The 19,239-nt window shown below is 40.0% G+C and overlaps 2 protein-coding genes across 5 annotated transcripts; both read right to left on the reverse strand.

The window, feature by feature from the left end:
* Positions 1–949: 949 nt before the first annotated feature.
* yeats4 (YEATS domain containing 4) lies at positions 950–3,030 on the reverse strand. Its single transcript, XM_061073225.1, has 7 exons — positions 2,818–3,030; positions 2,614–2,733; positions 2,293–2,359; positions 2,076–2,170; positions 1,711–1,800; positions 1,453–1,540; positions 950–1,295 (listed from the first exon to the last, which is right to left on the reverse strand). Exons 1-7 carry the CDS (start codon positions 2,866–2,868, stop codon positions 1,126–1,128), a joined length of 681 nt encoding a protein of 226 aa, XP_060929208.1. The 5' UTR covers positions 2,869–3,030; the 3' UTR covers positions 950–1,125.
* An 856-nt stretch (positions 3,031–3,886) lies between these two features.
* Positions 3,887–19,028, reverse strand: cpsf6 (cleavage and polyadenylation specific factor 6). 4 transcript variants are annotated; one of them, XM_061091958.1, is made up of 11 exons: positions 18,962–19,028; positions 17,018–17,227; positions 16,784–16,887; positions 16,357–16,502; positions 15,905–16,081; positions 14,599–14,706; positions 13,159–13,654; positions 12,900–13,015; positions 12,645–12,798; positions 12,347–12,543; positions 3,887–6,769 (listed from the first exon to the last, which is right to left on the reverse strand). In XM_061091958.1, exons 1-10 carry the CDS (start codon positions 19,019–19,021, stop codon positions 12,357–12,359), a joined length of 1,758 nt encoding a protein of 585 aa, XP_060947941.1. In that variant the 5' UTR covers positions 19,022–19,028; the 3' UTR covers positions 3,887–6,769; positions 12,347–12,356. The 4 variants fall into 4 exon arrangements, with proteins under 4 accessions (XP_060947941.1, XP_060947797.1, XP_060947867.1 ...); XM_061091814.1 differs by having other exon boundaries at positions 12,347–12,564; XM_061091884.1 differs by having other exon boundaries at positions 16,348–16,502.
* Between the last annotated feature and the right edge of the window lie 211 nt (positions 19,029–19,239).

The following is a 19,239-nucleotide window of genomic DNA, read 5'->3' on the forward strand; positions in this document are numbered from 1 at the left end:
CTTTAATGAAATGTGAGAGAAGAGGAATCAGACACGGTCCTGTACTGGCAACACAAAACACTTCATTAGATGTGAACCGTTGTACACTTAATAAAGTTTGTTTACAAGTACAGGACAGTGTGCATGATTCTTCTTCTCTCACTTGTTATTATCAAACAAAATCTTTGTATATAGTTTATCACCAGATGTGTATAATAAGTGTACTTGCTCTGTTTCCAAATGTCCTTGTACCAATGCACAAATACAGAATCCACTCATTATTTCCATCTGCAGTGAAAGGTGTTTAGTATGTACATATTCTCTGGATTGTTATCAGATTAATATTTTATTCTGTTTTATTTCTCGTCTATCTCTTCCTGATTATCTGCTGCTGTAAAAAGTGAGCTTCCTTGGTATGGGATCGTTAAAATTTTATCTTATCTTATCTAAAACCGTGATTCACAAAACCAACATTTATGGCCGTACACTTTCCATCAACTCACAACCCTTAAAATGTCAACATATTAGTTAAGTCCTAAAAACTGTCTTTACTGACATGCCTTATTATATTTACTTAAATCTCTTAAACTTCTTATTACAGTATTTAAGTACAGAAATAGTCACTGCAGCAGCTGATGTGTTATGAATCCCCCAAACCTCCTTTCCTACTGATCTGGTTATACAGTACAGGGTGGTGTGGACTGTTAGGATGCATGGGTGGATCCTACCAAGTAACCCTAGACAGGATACAGGCTGAGAAGCAGGACAGATTGAACCATTTAAGGTCTTTAACCTGTTTTGCTGGTAGAGAGCATGAAAACACCTTATTTAACTGACATAACAATGTTAACAAAGATGCAACATGACAGTACATTGGTGTGAATGTCTTCCTATGAGCCTCAGCCAGCATAGAGCAACAGAAGAAACGTACACAGGCAATACTGTAAACATATTTACTTTACATAGAAAATGACAGGTTCAGTAAAAAAACACACCACTATTCACATTGAATACCAAAGCCTTGTTTCAAAACAGAAGATTTTTGGTAAATAATAATAAACAAATCAGAAAATTTCAAAACAACGCATAATTTCTTTAAAATTACAGGTGGAACCACGAGCCCTCGTTCACGTTTGTAGAATTTTGTCAGTGCTCCTTGTGGTCTCCGTCCTCCTCCAGTTTCCTGATCTCCGACTTCAGACTGTTGATGTTTTCTCTGCTGGCTTTTAGTTTGTCTTTCAGCTCGGCGATCTCCTGACTGGTGCGTTTCTTTGCCGTCTCCATCTTCTCCTTGGTCTTCTGCTCCAGCTCACTGACTGCGGACACAGGCGGGCAGACACAGATAAGCATGATGGTTGTGTCCATGTTGTCCTTCAGTTCAGAGGCACGTACTAGATTTCACTTGGATCAAAGCTGGAGTAAGTGTGAAAACTCGTGTTTCTATGTTCAGTGTGTGTGTGTGTGTGTACATACACTCGGTCTCATGCTTGTATGCTCCCAGTGTCAGTTGTCTTGATGTGGTCAGGAGCTGCTGCATCATGGCTGTAGGATCCTGGAAGATCTGTGGGAGAAAAAACATCAGGTATAATTCTTAAAGCGATATATTATTAATGTAATTTACCTTAAGGGGAGGGTTAATTCTTATTTTACGTATTTTCAGTGTAAAAATCACAATCAGTACACAACAGTTACTGTTGTCCTAAATAAGCTGCAGCAGGAAAGCAGTCGTACCATTTCATCATAAAACTCAGAGACAACCGTCTTCTTGGGCATGGCACTGGAGTCTGACTGGAACAGCTTCAATAGATGGTAAAGAGTCACCTAACAAACACACAAACAAATAAACATCAGAAAGAATACATTCAGGGAAGAAAAGTCAAATGACATTATATTTACTAAATACAGATTCTTGCCATATGCTGTGTATTTAGTGTTTTAACGTATAATTTAAGGTGCAAACCAGCAGATCGCGGCTCAACATAATATCAGGTAGAGTCCTTCCCTTTCTTTTAGCTGCCAGACATTAAACATACTGCAACAGTATGAAGATCAGGACACAGCATTTATTTGTGGTGTTGAATGAGTTTGGCTCTTACAGCTCTCTCGTTGGGGTCGATGAAGAAGATTTTGATGATAATCTCAAACTCGCCCCAGCCCGTCTCTGTGATCTCATACGGAGGCTTCGTCACCACTGGAAGGTAGAAGAAAAACAGTTAATTATACGGGAGACCATTTAAAGTGGGTCACAGGTGAAAGCCACAACGTATCTGCCAATATGATGTATTTCCATTCATGTTCCCTGCCCCGACTCACCTCTCAGTGGGTTAGCATAGCTCTCATGCAACTTGAACTGGATCTTCTTCACGTACGCCGACATATCCTGAAAGAACAATGAGATGTCACTACAGATACATGAAGAGCTCAACAACATCGATATACAATTCTCTGCTGAACCATCCTCTGATCCTTGGTCAAGATGTAAGGCAGAGACATTTAGGAAGTAACCTCTTCGTGCCAGAATGTCTCCGCCTCATTGTCTTGTGATAGATTTATAAACATGTGCAGAGGATGTATCGAACCCAGATTTCAGTTTGTAGTTGGTGTTGTTCTTGATGAACCTGGTTCGAGTCTCACCTCGTTCCTGTAGGGCTTCACGTACACGGACCACTGGTGCGTGTGTCCGTCTTCCTCCCTCTTCTTCCCGAAGTAGCGGGCTACGTTCCCGAACACGATGGGTTTCACGATCGTCACTCCCTAGGGAACACAAACAGTTCAACAGTGTTTGATAGTGGTCACACGGTGAATTCATGTTTCCTCCACGGCTTCCGTTCCCTTTACCTTCACTCTCCCCCCGGAATCTGGACCAAATTCACTCATCTTTTTGAACATAGTACAGAGAAGAGAACTGAATCCTGGAGATCACTCTAGAGAGTTCTTCTGGACGAACAGCGCAACTTCGCTTTCACTATTTCTGCCATTTAAACACCACAATCCACAAGCTCGATTCGAAGAGACAGTCCAACAAGCGCCGGAAGTCAGAGGAGTAACGGTTTTAGTTGTCCGATAGGGATCTGGCTCGCTAAGGTTCCGGAGTGTGACAACTATAAAAAAATATATATTTTAAGTAAATAAGATCATTAGGGTCATTATCTGGTTTGGTCAAACAACATGATTTAAATGTTCTTATTATGGGAACAATTTCTCTTCAATTTGACAGAAAAAAGCGCCGGAAGTCACGAGAGTAACGCGTTTAGGAGTCCGATAGGAGTGTGACACAGACGCTTAAGTTCCAACTACACCCGTGTTTCGATTTATGAGTTAAGTTTATATTATTTGCTGGTTTATTCAACTATCAAAATGATCCTCTTGGAAACAGGCTCTGTGCAAACAAGCGCCACCTTTCAAAAGTAACGAATTTAAATGTCTGACAAGAGTGTGACACAGACACAAAGGTTCCGGACTCGTGTGAGGAATTTTAATTTAGTTTTTAATAGGGATTTAGATGATTTTGACGCACAACAGCCAATTGGACTTCAAATCAATTATTACTTTTATAATCTCTTTATTGAGTCACCATGTAACTGTAATTTCAAAGCACCAGGTATTAATTGAGTATATTTAGTCTAAGTAGATAATGACAATTAGTAAAACCTTGTCACAAGATAAACATGAAAACCTAAGTTTCTCTTAATATTCTTAAATCTAAAGTAAACAGTTTACAGAAAACGAGGGGTCAGAATTTCTTGTTTCAGTTTTTTAAGCTCAGGTAATAATAATAGCATGGTTTAAAAAAAAATGAAATATATAAGAATCTTCAATATTGAGCTGCTTAACATAGCTCAATCTTAATTGTCCACAATCTAGACAAATTAAATAACTGCAGAAAGAAAATTCAACAAAAAACAAATTCACTTAAAAACTTTTATTTTTTTGGGGCAACAACCATTATTTCAGCCAAGTCTGTCCCTGAGCAGATACCAGGGAGTGTTAACTCAGAACATTACTGGCAGCTGCGCAGGGTAACAAGGCGCAGTGGAAATTATCTTAATCCGACTCCATCAATATATAAAAAGCAAGATATATTCACTTACATACTGAAAACACTGAGGGCTTTAATTACATGGTTGTTTGAAATCATGTGGCCCTGAAAAATCATTGTTTTTCAATGGGGAAATGTATGCCCGTTAACTACGCTGATTCAATATCACATTAAGTTAGAAATCTGAATTGCAAATGAGAAATTAAGCTACATTTTATCCCATATTACAACATAAAATTAAGTTTAATTTCAGACACACTCGACTGAATTTCAAAAATACTTTTGTCTATTTACAGAGTAAAAAAGAAGCTGCAGGTTTGAAAATTACTTTTCTATTTCGAACACTTGCTTTACTTTGACTTTTCAAGTGAAATACTGAAAGAAACAAAAAAAACAAGATACTTTCCAACATCTTGTGTGAGGAAGTATCGTTCCTCTGGCTTGATGCCATTTCTTCTTCTGCAGCTCGTGTGGAGCTGAAAACACTTACCTTCAGGGCTGTGGAGAGAAGTCACTACAACCTACAATAGTACTTGTACTGAAAGCCATGCATATTTTAAATCAGGCTGTTTAGATGGAGCGATGTAGGAAGTTGATTAAGTAATTAAGTTAGAAATCATGCACCTATAGGTGCAAAGGAAGAGGGAAAGAAACATACATGAGAAACTAAAAGCTCCAATCAGCCAAAACAATCAAAACCAGAGATGTAAATAAGCTTTTAACTTAACATTTAAGGACTTGTTCAAGACAAATAGCATCAAGGTATTTCCCCTCACATCTCAATTTTTCAACATTATTTTTTGTATCAAAAATATTAAAGCCTCTTTGAAATTTGCAATTATTACACAAACACATTTCAGGAGAATCATAAGGGTTTGGTGGTACAAACAGTGACCTTTCTCTCCTTCAGAGTTCAGCCTATGATTCAGAGCGAGTCTTGTGGCCATTACAGTGATAACATGGAGTTTCGTGTCCAGTTTTTTTTATACACTATGGAAACGAGGTATTTTAGAAGATTGTCCCTGAGATATGAACCAACATCATGGATAAAAAAAACATTCAACAAAACAAGGTCCAACAAGACAAACAAAAATGAAAAAATTATTCTACAGTTTACACAATAGTGAGGCATTGTGAACAATCTTAACATATGCTGTGCTTGCCCCCGTTATTAATTTCAGGGTTGAGAGTCTCTCAAATGAAACAAGACAATATATGGCAGCTTTAGATTAAACATTATTGCTTTGAACCTTGACATTACCTTGACATTTATATTTACTCAAATTCAACTTCCCCGGGTAACGATTTAGGGTCATCTATGACTTTGAAAATAAAAAACTTCAGCTCAGGGTCAGTGATTACAATGAGCCTGTTAAAACAGAAATGCAAAACATGAACATGATGCAGGTGGAATAAATGTTTTGCATTACAAAACATGACATTTGTTATGTTAAATCCAGTTGAATAGAAAGCTTTACTGAATTTTTTCCTCATGGACGGGCGTTAAAATACGAACATACAAAAACATGTTACATGTGGAACATGGGAGCAAAAAGTCACACTTACTTCAAATTGCAATTTTTCCATTAATGGGATTCATTGATATTTGAAAGTTGACAAATTCCATTTAAGCCAAAAACTTTAGTTGCTCACGTCATAACGGGTTTAAGTCCAAGAATTCACATTCACAATATGACAGACAATTTGGTTTGGAAATAATATAATAAAAAAATAATGGTAATATAAAAGTGCTCTTGTGATGATGGCTGCTGAGCTCAGTTACACATGAATCAAACACCAGAAACCACTTGAACCACTGAACATTGTGCGTATTTTAGGTACTTTAGTGTGTGTTCCAAAGGTGTCCAAAAATGTGCATGTACACATCGACCTTCAATTTTTTCAGATCAATAAATCAGAGCCCATAGTGCATTCTAATCTTTCCTACCGAGTATATCTCTCAAGAAAAAACAAAAACAAAAAAGTCCAAAGCAACTTACTAACACCTGCCATGTATAGTCAAAGTCGATCAATTCATTATGAAAAACATTCTTCCCTCCAAAATATACATTTAATATAAACGAGCCAAACATGTAGAGGAATTCAACAAATGCAGAGTGTACCTCAGTAAACATTTTTTATTACAACACCATCTAGTATTTAATCAAAAGCAGAGACATTTACAAACATACTAACCATGAAAAGAATAAATGAGAATGAGAGGAAGAGGTGGGGGAGAAAACATCCAACATGTACCCTATAAAGACTGATCTCTAAACTGAATGTACACAGTACAGCGAGCCAAGGGAAATGAAAAGCAAATAGGATGTAATGTTTGTGTCTTCTATTTAGGGGGCGTGCGGGCCACTTTATTGTTTCGTTGCAAAAAAAAAAAAAAAGAGAAAAGAAAAGCATCACACGTTCTCGTCTTCATGTCAAATAAAACATCATAAAAATAAAAGAGCTGTTTGGAAAGTTTCTTTTCTTTTTATCTTTAGTTACCATGAGTATAGGTGTTTCGATAACATAGCCTTACACAGGTTTGGGTCTTCCATCCACTGCTCTGAGTCAGGCAGACAAAATGAACAGACAGAGAGAAGGATGGGTGGAGAAGGAGAGGAGGAGAGGAGAGAGATGGAGGGGTAGGAAGTTGTAATCCTGTCCGGTCATGCAGGGTGGGGACGTTGTGCTGGTGGTAGTGCACTGAAAGCGTTCCTCCTTTTCCTTCCATCCATCCTTGATCCACGTGAGCTGAAAGGTTTCAAAACGAAGGGTGGAGTTTGGTTTCGAGGCAGCCCAACAGTGAACACTCCCGATCCCCCCCCCCACCAGTAAACCTCTACACATACAGAGTGCACAGCAGGACCGGGTTCAATTCACCGTCACCATGAGTCAGATCTGGAGCGTTTGTCGAGCCCACTGTGTTAAAATATTTTTAAATAAAAACACAACTTAACATTTTAATATCAAAAGTTCTTTTTTTTAACATTAAGATTAGTTCATCTTAAATGACTCAGTTGACTGTGTATTGCCCCCCAACCCCCCGCACAGACACAGAATAACATGTCATGCAAACTGAACAGGAAATGTCCAGGATTCAGGGGTGAAATCTATCAGACTGCACACAACAGTGCAATTCATTAGAGGTACTGAGGTGTGGAACTGTTCATTTAGTCCATAGTATAAAAACTGCCTATTACATTAAAGACAGCCAATGGAATCCATTTTAGTAAACTTAACTTTGGATGCTTAACAGAACTGCTCCACATTGCATCATGTACTATTACACTGTGTTAGTGTGATTTGTTTAGAGTATTTATTTGTATTCGACGAGAGTGAAACTAAGATCTGTACAGGCTTCAGGTTTGTTCTATCTAATCAATAATGAGCCACTGATAATGTTATTTCCCAATTTTCTTAAGGATTCGCTTCTTTTTTATAAACTAAGCTTTATACTTAAATACTGTGTGTGACTATGAATGTTGATTTTTCTGTTTATGCAAACCATTGAAATTGGATTCTGCATTTGGATACATAAGATGGCTGTTATTATTTTTTCCTCACCCAGATAACTAAAAACCTTTCACCCAGGGATGTATGGGATTTGCCAAAAGCATTTCAGGACTTTTACATTTACATTTAACAGTTTTTTTAAACCCCCAACTGAGAGAAAGGGCAGGAAGAGATACAGGGAACTAGGAATGCAACCTCTTCATCATGAATATAAAGGCAGCTTTATGACCTGGTGTTAACACCTGTCCTGAATGATTTGATCACAAATGGTCAAAGCTAAGTACAGGTCTGAACGCACTCAAATGCCTAAGATCCAATCACTCAAACCAGATTGGGAGGTGGTCTGGGACACTGGGAGGTGGTCTGGGACACACATAAAGGATCCTACTCAGCTGACGTACGTTTAAACATATCTATGCTGCTCAGAGTCCACATCTTCATTTGTTTGTGGCCACCACCATAACATTAACACTGGCCACTATGTAATGGTTTAATGATTTCCCTTAAATTGGTAAAAGTCTATTGATTTAACTCTTAACATATTTTTCTACACTACATACACAAGTCTGGACTTTTGACTTAATTCTCAACCACATCGAGCTGCTTTCAAACTTTTCTTTTAAAGCAAAAAAAAAGGCTCAGGTCCATTATCTGATTAAAACTTCTGTAGCATGAAAATATGTTTCTTCATAGCAACGCATTCATTCTTTCAGACTCACCGGACTCCTCTCGCTCACTCACTCTAAAAGAGACGCACACCGACACAAACACAGGAGCCACATCCAAGACACTTACCCTGCTGTCAACTTGTGATCAGATCTCTCAGGACAGATGTTCATATCAGATCTAAACAGAGCCTTGGACTATCAACAACGATCTACTTCAGCGCTGTCCATTTATTATTTATTAAATTTTTCATAAAAACAATTCTGATACAGAAAAGTGTATTCAAAGATCATGGATCAAAGATTCTAATGCATATTTGAATGTTTTTTTGCTGTAAAGTTGTTTTCTTTGTACCTGGTACATAGTAAGACAAAATAACAGTTTGGCGGACAATACCAATTTTTTACAAATACAGTAGTCAAACTAAATGGCACTTTGTTTCCCAACATTATTCATGACTACTAGAACATCCAGTACAAGTGGAAATGGGAATCATTGAAGATTTTTCAATGGTCAAATTACATCCAAATATCAGACTAAAAAATCTCATTTTATTTTGATAAAATGCCATATTGTGGAACCATTGTTCAGTGTATTCTATTTCCTAGGAAAACATTAACATGTGTAGCAGCGAGTCAGATAACACAGCACAAAACTGAAACAGGGGTCAAACCAGGGTCAAGCAGATCATCAAACAGTCTGACTTTGGATACTTACCATCTAATAATTCACAAATTACAGGTATAAACAGGGCAACAGTGGATTTCTAATAAACAAATCTTTAGCAAAAGCTTGAAAACACTTGGTATTCAAGAAAAAGGTTAATGATAATGTAGAAGGTGTATTATTCCTGTAATATGGCTTACTCTGATAACTGCGTCTGATAAATTCACTGCTATTCCATTGACCAAGATAACATGGGCCATAAACATTATCAAAGTCTTACAATTTTCTTCTTCTATTCCTTGAACTAAGAAAGTCCCTATAAGATGTCACTGTACCTTACGCCCCTGTTTGACCCTGGTTTGACACAAAGGACTGATCTCCTGCACACATACACCTACATTCAGACTGAAGAGGTAGCATAGAAAGTAATATTGGCTCTGTACAAACAGTGAGCATTCCCCCATGACAATATGAACAGATACAACAGTGCTAATGCATCAGCGGACACAATAAATAGCCACACTGTCAGGTACAGAAGCTGATTAACATGCCGTGAAATATCAGACTCAATGCAAAGGAAATGGGCAAATGGAAAATTTACATATTTGGCCTCATTACATACTGAACACCCCCCAAGTCCTTAGGATTATTCTCACTTCAAACTGACAGAAACAGTCTTTATCCTAAAATTCTTTAGGTGACATCAGGCCTTGTGCCCACTGGGGATCTCTCATCTAACACAGAGTGTTAGGACACTGCAGCAGTTGCTGGTGAAATACTGGTGTTGATATGTGAAGGTGATTTGCTGTATGGGAAAGAAAACATGGAATAATATCTACTTTCTAATTGAACGAATTTATAAAGTATAGTTTTTGTTGAGAGGTTCCCAGTGGACACAAGTTTTACTTTTCAGCAAAACCTTGAGTAGATAAAGGACAATTGAGCAGAACAGAGGTAAGATTCACTAATCCTGCACTGACAGCGAAATAATCAATCCCTACAATAGACCGAATCACAATCTTTTGGTAGCTCTATGGGTTTGGCCTTCTATTAAAGTCAGATACTCCACAGGCGAAGCCACCCCAATTAATATTTCTCAGAATAAAAGGGAACATATGTTTATAATTTGTCTAATGTACAGAGAGAGAGTCAGTACAACTTCCGACATTGAGCTTTCAAGGTTAAATAAAGCTTCCGTCTGACATTTCATTTCAGATGAGAAATATTATTTGGGGTGATGCATTGCTGTGCAGAGATGCCAAAGGTCCCCTGTAACCTATACGCTCTTTAAGGACTGATTTACACAGCACACTCACACACACCTTAGGGATTTGGCAGTAAAGGACATGGGAACGACACAACAGTTCAAAGCCGATATTTCAACTGCGGTTCTGCACGTAACAAAGGTTTTTCATATTTTTCATCACAGAAGTGATGCAACGGAAGAAAGCATCTTCCAAGAAATAATACAACATGATTCAAGAATCCGAAATGCCATGAACACACCAGCAAGCCTCAGACAGCAAAACACATTAGTTGTGTACAAGCTAGTGACTGGTGGTGTTTGTATTAATCATCTCATCTAAAACATGGCTTCGCATCCGAACAGCCATCAATAAAGCTATGAGCCAAAATACCCAGAAATAACTGTGTAATCTCATCTCAACACTGAAAACTCATCCCTCCAGCCTAAACAGAAATCATTTCAGTACAGGCGTCACATGAAAACAAAATATTAAAATGCAAACTTCTATGCGTCAGTCAATGACAAATAATAAGTAGCATACAATCGTGATTTTGATGTATGACATCAAGAATTGTTAGGAGGTTTTTTTTGCAGCATTCTCTCATTTACAAGTTCTCAAAGATAAAATTATTATTCTTGTTTCAGTCTTTCAATTTCTCAACTTCACCAATATCGGTTATGACAATGTAAATTTAAAGCCACTGATCAAATCACAAGAATATCAACATTCTGTATTTCCAGAAAATGACATCAAAAGGACAGAATATTACAGAATATTTGTAACCTTCCCTCAATGTCTTAAATTGAGGTACAGGTAGTGAGTAAAAGGAGGCTACAAAACATTAAATTTGACACAAGTAAATGCCGGGAAATATTTGTCATGCAAATATGGTATAGTCACATTGTCAGAATTTGTTGTGTCCAAAAATCATCAGATATTGACACTGATCAATAAATTTTAAATTCTCTTAATGAAAACATGACATTAATTTATCCAACTTTTGAAATGAAATGGTGAAAATGTATACAACATTACTATGAATGCAACATTTACAAGGTGTATACTCGTCTCCTATAATCTGAACATTGTGATTTTCTTATTGAAAACAATCAAACGTGTACAGACCATAAAAAACTGCTGAGTGTGTACCAACTATTCAAAGCACACTACTCTAAGAACCCTACACTTCAATAAGCTGCAAACTTGCACATAACAAAGAGCTTCAGAACTGTGTCTTGATATTTAACCCAGAAAATATCATACTTTTGATCAACTGGCCAAAGCTGCTGGTAAAACCCAAATTCTGATTATTTCCACTTTATAGGATCAAATCACATGTTTGAATCTACAGAAGTACAGCATCAGGTTAGTGCTGCTTTATCGCTTCTCACCGGCTTTCATCAAGAGAATGTGCACCTGTATTTTCTTATTCGTTTAGCTGAATACAGAAAGTGGATAATGAATGAATGTTGTGATTTACCAGCCTCAGAGGCGTGCAGGTCAAAAACATAACAATTAATTCACAAGTCAATTTCGAGTAACGGTCAGTGTTTTCTTTGTTTTGGGATAGTGCTTAAAAAACTCATACATACAAGTGTTACAAAGCCCTTTGAGCAGAGTGAATACAGCAAGTGTTATGTGACAGGATATTTCAGTAAAAACACAAAGCAACATAAGTGCGATTGTCGATTCTGAAACGTGAATGAAAGTGTGAAGCTTACCTGATACTCACCGGACACCATGAAGACTGCGTATTATAAATCAGTGTTGCTTACCTTTTCTCTTCTAGTACCCCCCCCCCACGAGGAAGTTCGGGGACATACATTTGGATCAACACTACTGTCGTTGTAGATTTTAAGGTTCAATTAATTTGAAAGCTCTTCATTTTCAATAAAATACTGATATGTCTTCAAAAAGGGATTAGACATGTTTAGAAGCATCTTATGGTCTAATCATTTACGTGAATGTGACTGTACTGATGTGAGAAATCTACACAGGAGATCAAATTTTGACGGAGAATGTCTATATGTTTAGATTTTGGGATTGTGAAGCCTTTAATCCTGATAAGATAAGATCAGCAAACAAGACTTAAAAACTGATCGCTGGTGTCTTCTATTCTAATCGTGCAGTTGAGGTCTTAACTAGCCTGATTCCTTCCAGATCCATGAAAAATGCAGGGAGCATGAAAACAAGAACACATTTTATGACAGAAAGAAATCCCAAATGTTGTACCCACCTTGTGTTGTCTAACGGTGTCGGTACTCCCTCTCCCTCTCTCTTTCCCTGTCTCTGTCCCGGTCCCTCTCGCGGTGGCGGTCCCTCTCCCGGCTGCGTTCTCTGTAATAGTCCTCATGCCGGTCGCGGCTGCGAGACTTGTGGCGTCGACTCTTTTCTCTGGATCGGCTGTGGTCGCGTTCCCTGGAGCGCTCTCGCCTGGCAGAGACCGGCATTAGACTGTGATTCAATGTATTAAATACTTTATCTGGCAATTACCATGATGAAAAAACAACATTGCATGAAATTCGAATTCTCACCTGGAGGCTGAGCCATAGCTTTTTGACTCAATTCCATGGAGACAGTCCTGCAGGGAACTGATGAGGACCTTACAGCGGTCGTCTGCTGACACTTTGGACTGTTTGATCAGACTGATGGCAGTCACCAGCGTCTCTATAGCACTGCCATAGTCAGCTAAGAGAAAAAGGTTGCATCAAGTGTTAATTTCTGTTGTGTTTCTTAATTTGACGTTATGTGGCATGTAGTTGCATTGTATGTACATCACTATGTGTTACCTGCACTGGCGTCAGATACGGCCCTGGATATGGCGCTGGAGGAGATGGCTCTGTTTCTGTTCATGATCTCCTCAAACTCCGCCTCACTCAGGGGGGTCCGTGACGCCTCCATCTCCCTACAGAGACACAGACAAACACACATTAGCGTCATGGCACTTTCTATGTAACCAATATTAACTAGTTGTGCCAAAGATTGCCAAGAGAACACGATATGAATTACTGTGTAACTTATTTGTCCCACGTCACCACCCATTCTCACCGGCCTCCGGGTCCGAAGTCTCTCTCATAAGGTGGCGGGCGTCCGTATGGGTCGTTTGGTCCTGGGGGCCCTCGGCTGTCGTTGGGGGGCATGTTGTTGTTGCCAGGTGGGGGGAAGAAGGCAGGGTTGACATGGGGGGCTGGTGGTGGTCCGCCCGGAGGGGGACCCGGCATGTGTGGAGGAGGAGCCAAAGCCATGGGTGGTCCAATGGGACCTGGGGGACGAGGAGGGAAGGGTCCTGGAGGTGGCGGGCCCTGTTGGGGGGGTGGGGGACCAGGGGGAGGGCCATAGCCTGGAGGAGGGGGGCCTGGAGGTAAGGGTCCCATTGGTGGCTGGCCAAACGGGCCTTGGAAGAGAACAGGAGGAGGTGGCCTGTCACCACGGTTTGGAGGACCAGAAAGGGGAGGGGGGAGGCCCTGTCCAGGGGGTGGAGGTCCTGGAGGGCCGGGGGGGCCAGGTGGACCAAGAGGGGGACGTGGTGGACCCTGCATACCACCTTAAAAAAAATAAAACAAAGAATAAAACAGAAGTTTTTATCTTTTGTTTATGTTGCAGCAAGTAGAGCCCTCCTCAGCTTTTTGCATCTAAAGGGGAAATAAGTGTTTTGGTCAAAACCTTTTCTTCACTGGTTTAAATCATATATAGGCCCAAAGTCACGCTTTACATTTATTATCTTATATTAGCCTGTTCTTTTTCTGTTTCCTTCTAATACAGATATGTTTAGGTTTGATTGTTCAAAGCACAGACAGTGACATACAGATATGAGCAAGCCATAGCTACAGGGAACAACAAATGAAAAACACAATGTTCAAAACAATAAGGCAACAGAAGAGATGAGGAGAACACCCAAAGCAATTTGCTTTCGAGATGACTTTCCTTTTTTAATCTGAGGTCTTGCATATAATGATGATCTTATTTTCCTCAGAACAGCATTGTGCCAAGATCTTATTTGACATACCAAAATATATATTGCAGTTGGCAAACAGGGACACTTATCAAATTATATTTTAAGGCTTATTGGGGGATTACACAGCTTTGACATTCGAAACAATTTGCTATAAATCTCTCGTGGGACTTGAGCAAGCAATTTTGCAAAAACTATTTTCGTGATATCAAGCTAACTGTACATCCGTACGGAGTAGAGCAGCAAAAGATGGACAGAAATACTAAATGTACTCTGACATACAATGATATGATTCAGCAGGCAGCAGTGTGCAGTACAGAATAATTCTGCAGCTTCTTTCGTTTCTATTTACTCGTTAATTTTTAAAGCATTCTTTGAAATGTTTTGGTGTGGACACTACAAAATATTTACTCGGGCCTCATGTAAGGCCAACAGTATTAAATGAAAACAGTCTTTTAAGAGATCTTGATAACTTGGTTAATTCCGGATAAATAAGTTGATCGATCAAATCAACCAGATCAAACGAGGTGTTTCACCTCTGCCGCGCCAGTTCCCGTTCCTGCCCCCCGGCGGGAAGGGATTGAAATTCATATCCATCAGAGGGCCATCTTGGTGCCTAATCAGATCTGGTGTCATCCCCGAGCCTAATGGGGAAGAAAGCAAACCAATCAAAACTCTCCCCTTGATAAACGTCTGCCTACCAACTGAAGGGTTTCGATGGCCCAGCAGCACGGGGCGTCAGTCGCTCAGAGAGACAAGAAATGTGAGAAAAAAGGAGGGATGGAGGGCAAAGATGCAAAAAATAGAAAAAAGAAAAAGCTTGCAAGGCCATTTTTTCCTACTAGAAGAGAATGGTAGCCAATCCAAGAGTGGGAAGAGGTCGAAGGCTGATAGCGTGTCAAGTCAAGTTGTGATCTAACTGCTCGTCAAGGAATGGTGTGGGGAAATTGTCAGTAAGCAGAAAATTGCAGCCAGAGAAGGTAATTCGTTCAACTCAAAAGTGAAGTTGGACAAAAAACAACAACCCAGATGGGGGGGAGGGGGACACATGCAAAGGCACAGCTCCACCAGGAGAAAGATTCCTCACTCATCACACACGATACAAAGGAACAAGCCTTGAGTCGATGTAGGCGTGAGCTGCTGACTGAGCAGCACCGCCACACACAGAGCATCATATTTATAAATGTTGTAGGTTTTCGAAGCACTTGTTGCACTACGATGAAAAATTATTATAATTAATTCAGTATTATCACAAAAATGACAAAAGCCAAAGTGGGGTGGGGGATAACAAAAATCTGAAATCCCCTCACATGTAAACCTAATCAGGTGATGCCAACACATCACAGAATAAATAATCTTGTAGTGAGTCCGTCACTCGTGGTGTGTTCGTCTTCCAGCCATTAATTGACTCACTTTTTTAAGCTGATATTCCAGAACATACTACACAAACATGCCTTCCCTGAACTCACCTTGTTTTGTAGAACATAGGTCAATCTAACATTCAACAAGCTCCAATGATTTCCCCAAAATTTTACCAGGTACATTTATTTTTAAATGTCTAAATTGTGAGTCAGCCAACGTTATACAAAACGTATCCTACCATCATTCCAATAACTGCTCACTCCTTCCTGCTTGCTATGACTTATACTGCTTGGGATGCATTTTAAAACTCAACTTGATTGATTGGATACATATTTCAGTTAAATGCAACATGTGCTAGAGAATAACCCAACTTTGATTTGATTAATAAATCTGGCCTTTTTGTATATAATCTTTCAAATGACTGAACCCAGAGGGACATCATCCCCCCCTTGTAGCATGAATGCCTGTTACCAAACTTACCGGGAAAGTGTGGTGGCGGTCCTCCGGGTCCAATAGGACCAGGGAAGCGGTCTCCTCCTGGGCCGGGCGGTCCGGGGAATCTGCCTCTACCTCCTCGACCCATGGGGAAACCTCCACGGAGACCTCCACCAGGGGGACCAGCTTTACCTTCCCCAGACATCTGACCTGACTGAGTACCTGTGAAATAACACTAACCTTTAATATATACATCTATGTATATACATATGGATATCTAGAAATTGCGGCACTAACTGACTTGCACTATCTGAATTTAATGCTTTTTGTCTTGAAGTGTGAAGCTGTGTCAGTAGGTGCTGCAGTGTATTCAGGAGACTAACTGGCATGTCAAAGCATGTGTAATTGTTTACATGAATACTTTCAAACAGCATAGTGACAAGTCCTTTAGTTAACTGTTGTAGTGTAGATGCAGAGTGTTCACTTGCCCTCCTTACTTTTGCGTGACTGCTGCTCAAACTGGCTGAGAGACTGTTTGTTGCACGGCGTGACGATGGGACTCTGACCATGGAGCTCCCTTTTTGATAAGAGCTCCATTAACTTCCTGGATGAAGCCTCTGAGCCCACACACACAAGGGCAAATCTGAGAGGAACAGGAAATAAGGCTTTTGCTCATACTGGCTTCCCAAGTATCACCTCACAATCTACAGACCAAGGATTTTAATTGAAACGACACTTTCGAAAAACTAGACTACAAAGACAAACATAATTAAATCAAAACAATTGTATCATATCATATATTTTACCAAAGTTATGGTAAATGCTAACAGCATTACAGCACAATATACATTTACATAAAAGAAGTCCTTATCATTGACTGTGATCTTGTGCGATCACATTATGCACAGATAATTAAGGTCTTACCCTTTTGATTGGCCATTTGCTCTGTTTTCAAAGAACTTTATTTCCAGCACGTCTGCGATGCCTATCGACCTGATTGTTTCCGTCAGGTCCTCATCTGTTGTCCACTGCACAAGAGACGAAAACATTTTAACCACGTGGACTTCAATTTTATAGTTATGCAGAATTTTAGAACCTGCTTATAAACTTATGGCACAACAGCCTGAACAGAATTACACCAATGTGAAGTCTACCTACCCATGTGAGGTTGCCTATGTATAGGGCAATTCTTTTTCCTGTGTAGGTGTAAACCACATTTGGTGGGGCACTCTTGCCTCCGTCTGAGCCCCCGGGCGCAGGCAAAGCGTCCAGGTAGTCACGGTCTTCTGGAGCATCACCATTATTGGCTGATGGGGATATTACATCATCGTACAGGTCGATCTGCTCGTGAACCGGATAGTCAGATTCCTGTTGAGCATGAAAATATCAGTTGTGTTAATATTTTTAAGACGTGATTATAGGTGTTCCCATAGCAGCACATAATATGCCACGTCTGACTGACAAACTAAACAACCAAAGAAGTTTATATATAATTTTCAAATGGTTAAACCTGAGAGGGGCCATACAAAAATGATAGTAACCACTTCTATCCAAGGTTAATATTTTTCAGCAGTTAAAATACTTTATTATAAACTGTTTGAGTTTTTAAATGTACAGAGATGGGACTTGTTATGGGCTGATATGTCAAGTTCAGGTATCGCCACAGCACTTTCACAACAGTAATTATACCCACGTCATGTGCAATTGCAGCATATCATACTGAAATGAGTAGTTTCACACAATGTTTTGATTAGTCAGTACAGCCTAAATAGCAGATGGTACATTTTAAACTGTTAGGCAGAAAAGGGCCAATTATATAAACCGCATGATGCGTTATTACAATAAATCCACTACAGGTGGCAAAACCTGTCAACTTAGGTTTTTATTTAATCTTCTTATCTAATCTAAACTTGGTGTTACCCTGTGAACACATCCACATTTCTTAAAGCCCCAGGGGGATGTAAATGCCACAGGCTTTTTTAAGGAGCAGATTATACACCTCACATTATAGTGTATGTGGAGCAGATGGTTAGAAATGACAGCCATGTGTAGTCCGAGCATCGCAGACAGCACATGGCAGCATGTAAACAATCCCTGTGTGGTCATGTAAGGTTAACACAAGTCGGTCATGTGAGGCCTGGGGGGGCTCGAGTTATGCTTAAATCTCATTCAAAGACAGGCACAAAGCCCAAATAAACGATATATCAACCGTGTTTATGTATGTATACATAAAGAGGTTTCATTTAATGATGCAGAGACTACTCATCACATCAGCTGTGTGGAGCTCAGGTTAATCCGATCAGGAGGAACCCGGGAGAGAAGCTGAAGACTTGCTGGTCTCCGGTGACGAGCAGCTGCCTGGTTGTTTACAACAGACCAGTCTGACCAACATGACGCAACGTTAAACCTGTTTGGTGAATCGTTCTCTCTCTCTGCGGGTTTGCATATGTGAAATTAAATTAAATGAGTCTCTTTTACCAGATTTTCAGCGAAAGAGCGAGAAGGAAACATCATGTACCGAGCAGACACAGCGATGCTACAACGAAGCTAACAAACCCCAAGCTAACACATCACCCCCCCGCGAAACACTCTTCTAGCTGCTGCTAACAATTCAACAACACGTCCCAAGACCATTTCCACCGAAAAAGCTTTTATTTTGACTAAACTTCCAAAGAACTGGAACATACTTCTTACAAAAACAACAAGTGGCTAACGCTAAGCTAACGTAGGTGTGTTTGTTTGGATCCCGCCACGGAGCGGAAGGCCACGAGCGAGGCCCCGGGACTGAGGCCGACGAGCAGCCGCTTCTCACCCGCAATAACACAAATACACACATCTGCACAACACACACTCGACGATTAAATGCAACAAACTCCGTGTTGAGCCACCGAAGCAGCGCGGATGTAGCATTTGGGCGGTGGACGCTAGCTGAGGAGGCCGGTTTGCAGCATGGTGGTCGGGGGGGGGGGGGGCTGTGTACGAGCGGGGCTCCTCTGAACCGACAAACCGAGATATTCTCTCATTATAACGACAGGGAACTGTTACAAACATATACAGGCAATAACAAACATGGTGGAAGTGTGTTGAATGTGGATCTATTACCTGGTTAAATTCCTCCTCTACGTCGGCGTAGATATCGATGTGATCCACACCGTCCGCCATTTTCCTCTGAGCCGTCTCCCTCTGCTCGGAGGTGCAGAGACACAATCAGAGCGACCACATGCGCCCCCCGCTGGTCACCGCCGCTCATTACACACACAAGCATCACATGTTTTTATTCTGAGCACTTTAAATGTATCTCAAGTATTACAATAACAACTAGAAGGTTTTGCATGAATTTTCAGACTTATATGAAAGGAAATGAGTCCCACACTGTGATT

Source organism: Limanda limanda, chromosome 1 (assembly GCF_963576545.1).
Source record: "Limanda limanda chromosome 1, fLimLim1.1, whole genome shotgun sequence".
Taxonomy (NCBI): domain Eukaryota; kingdom Metazoa; phylum Chordata; class Actinopteri; order Pleuronectiformes; family Pleuronectidae; genus Limanda; species Limanda limanda.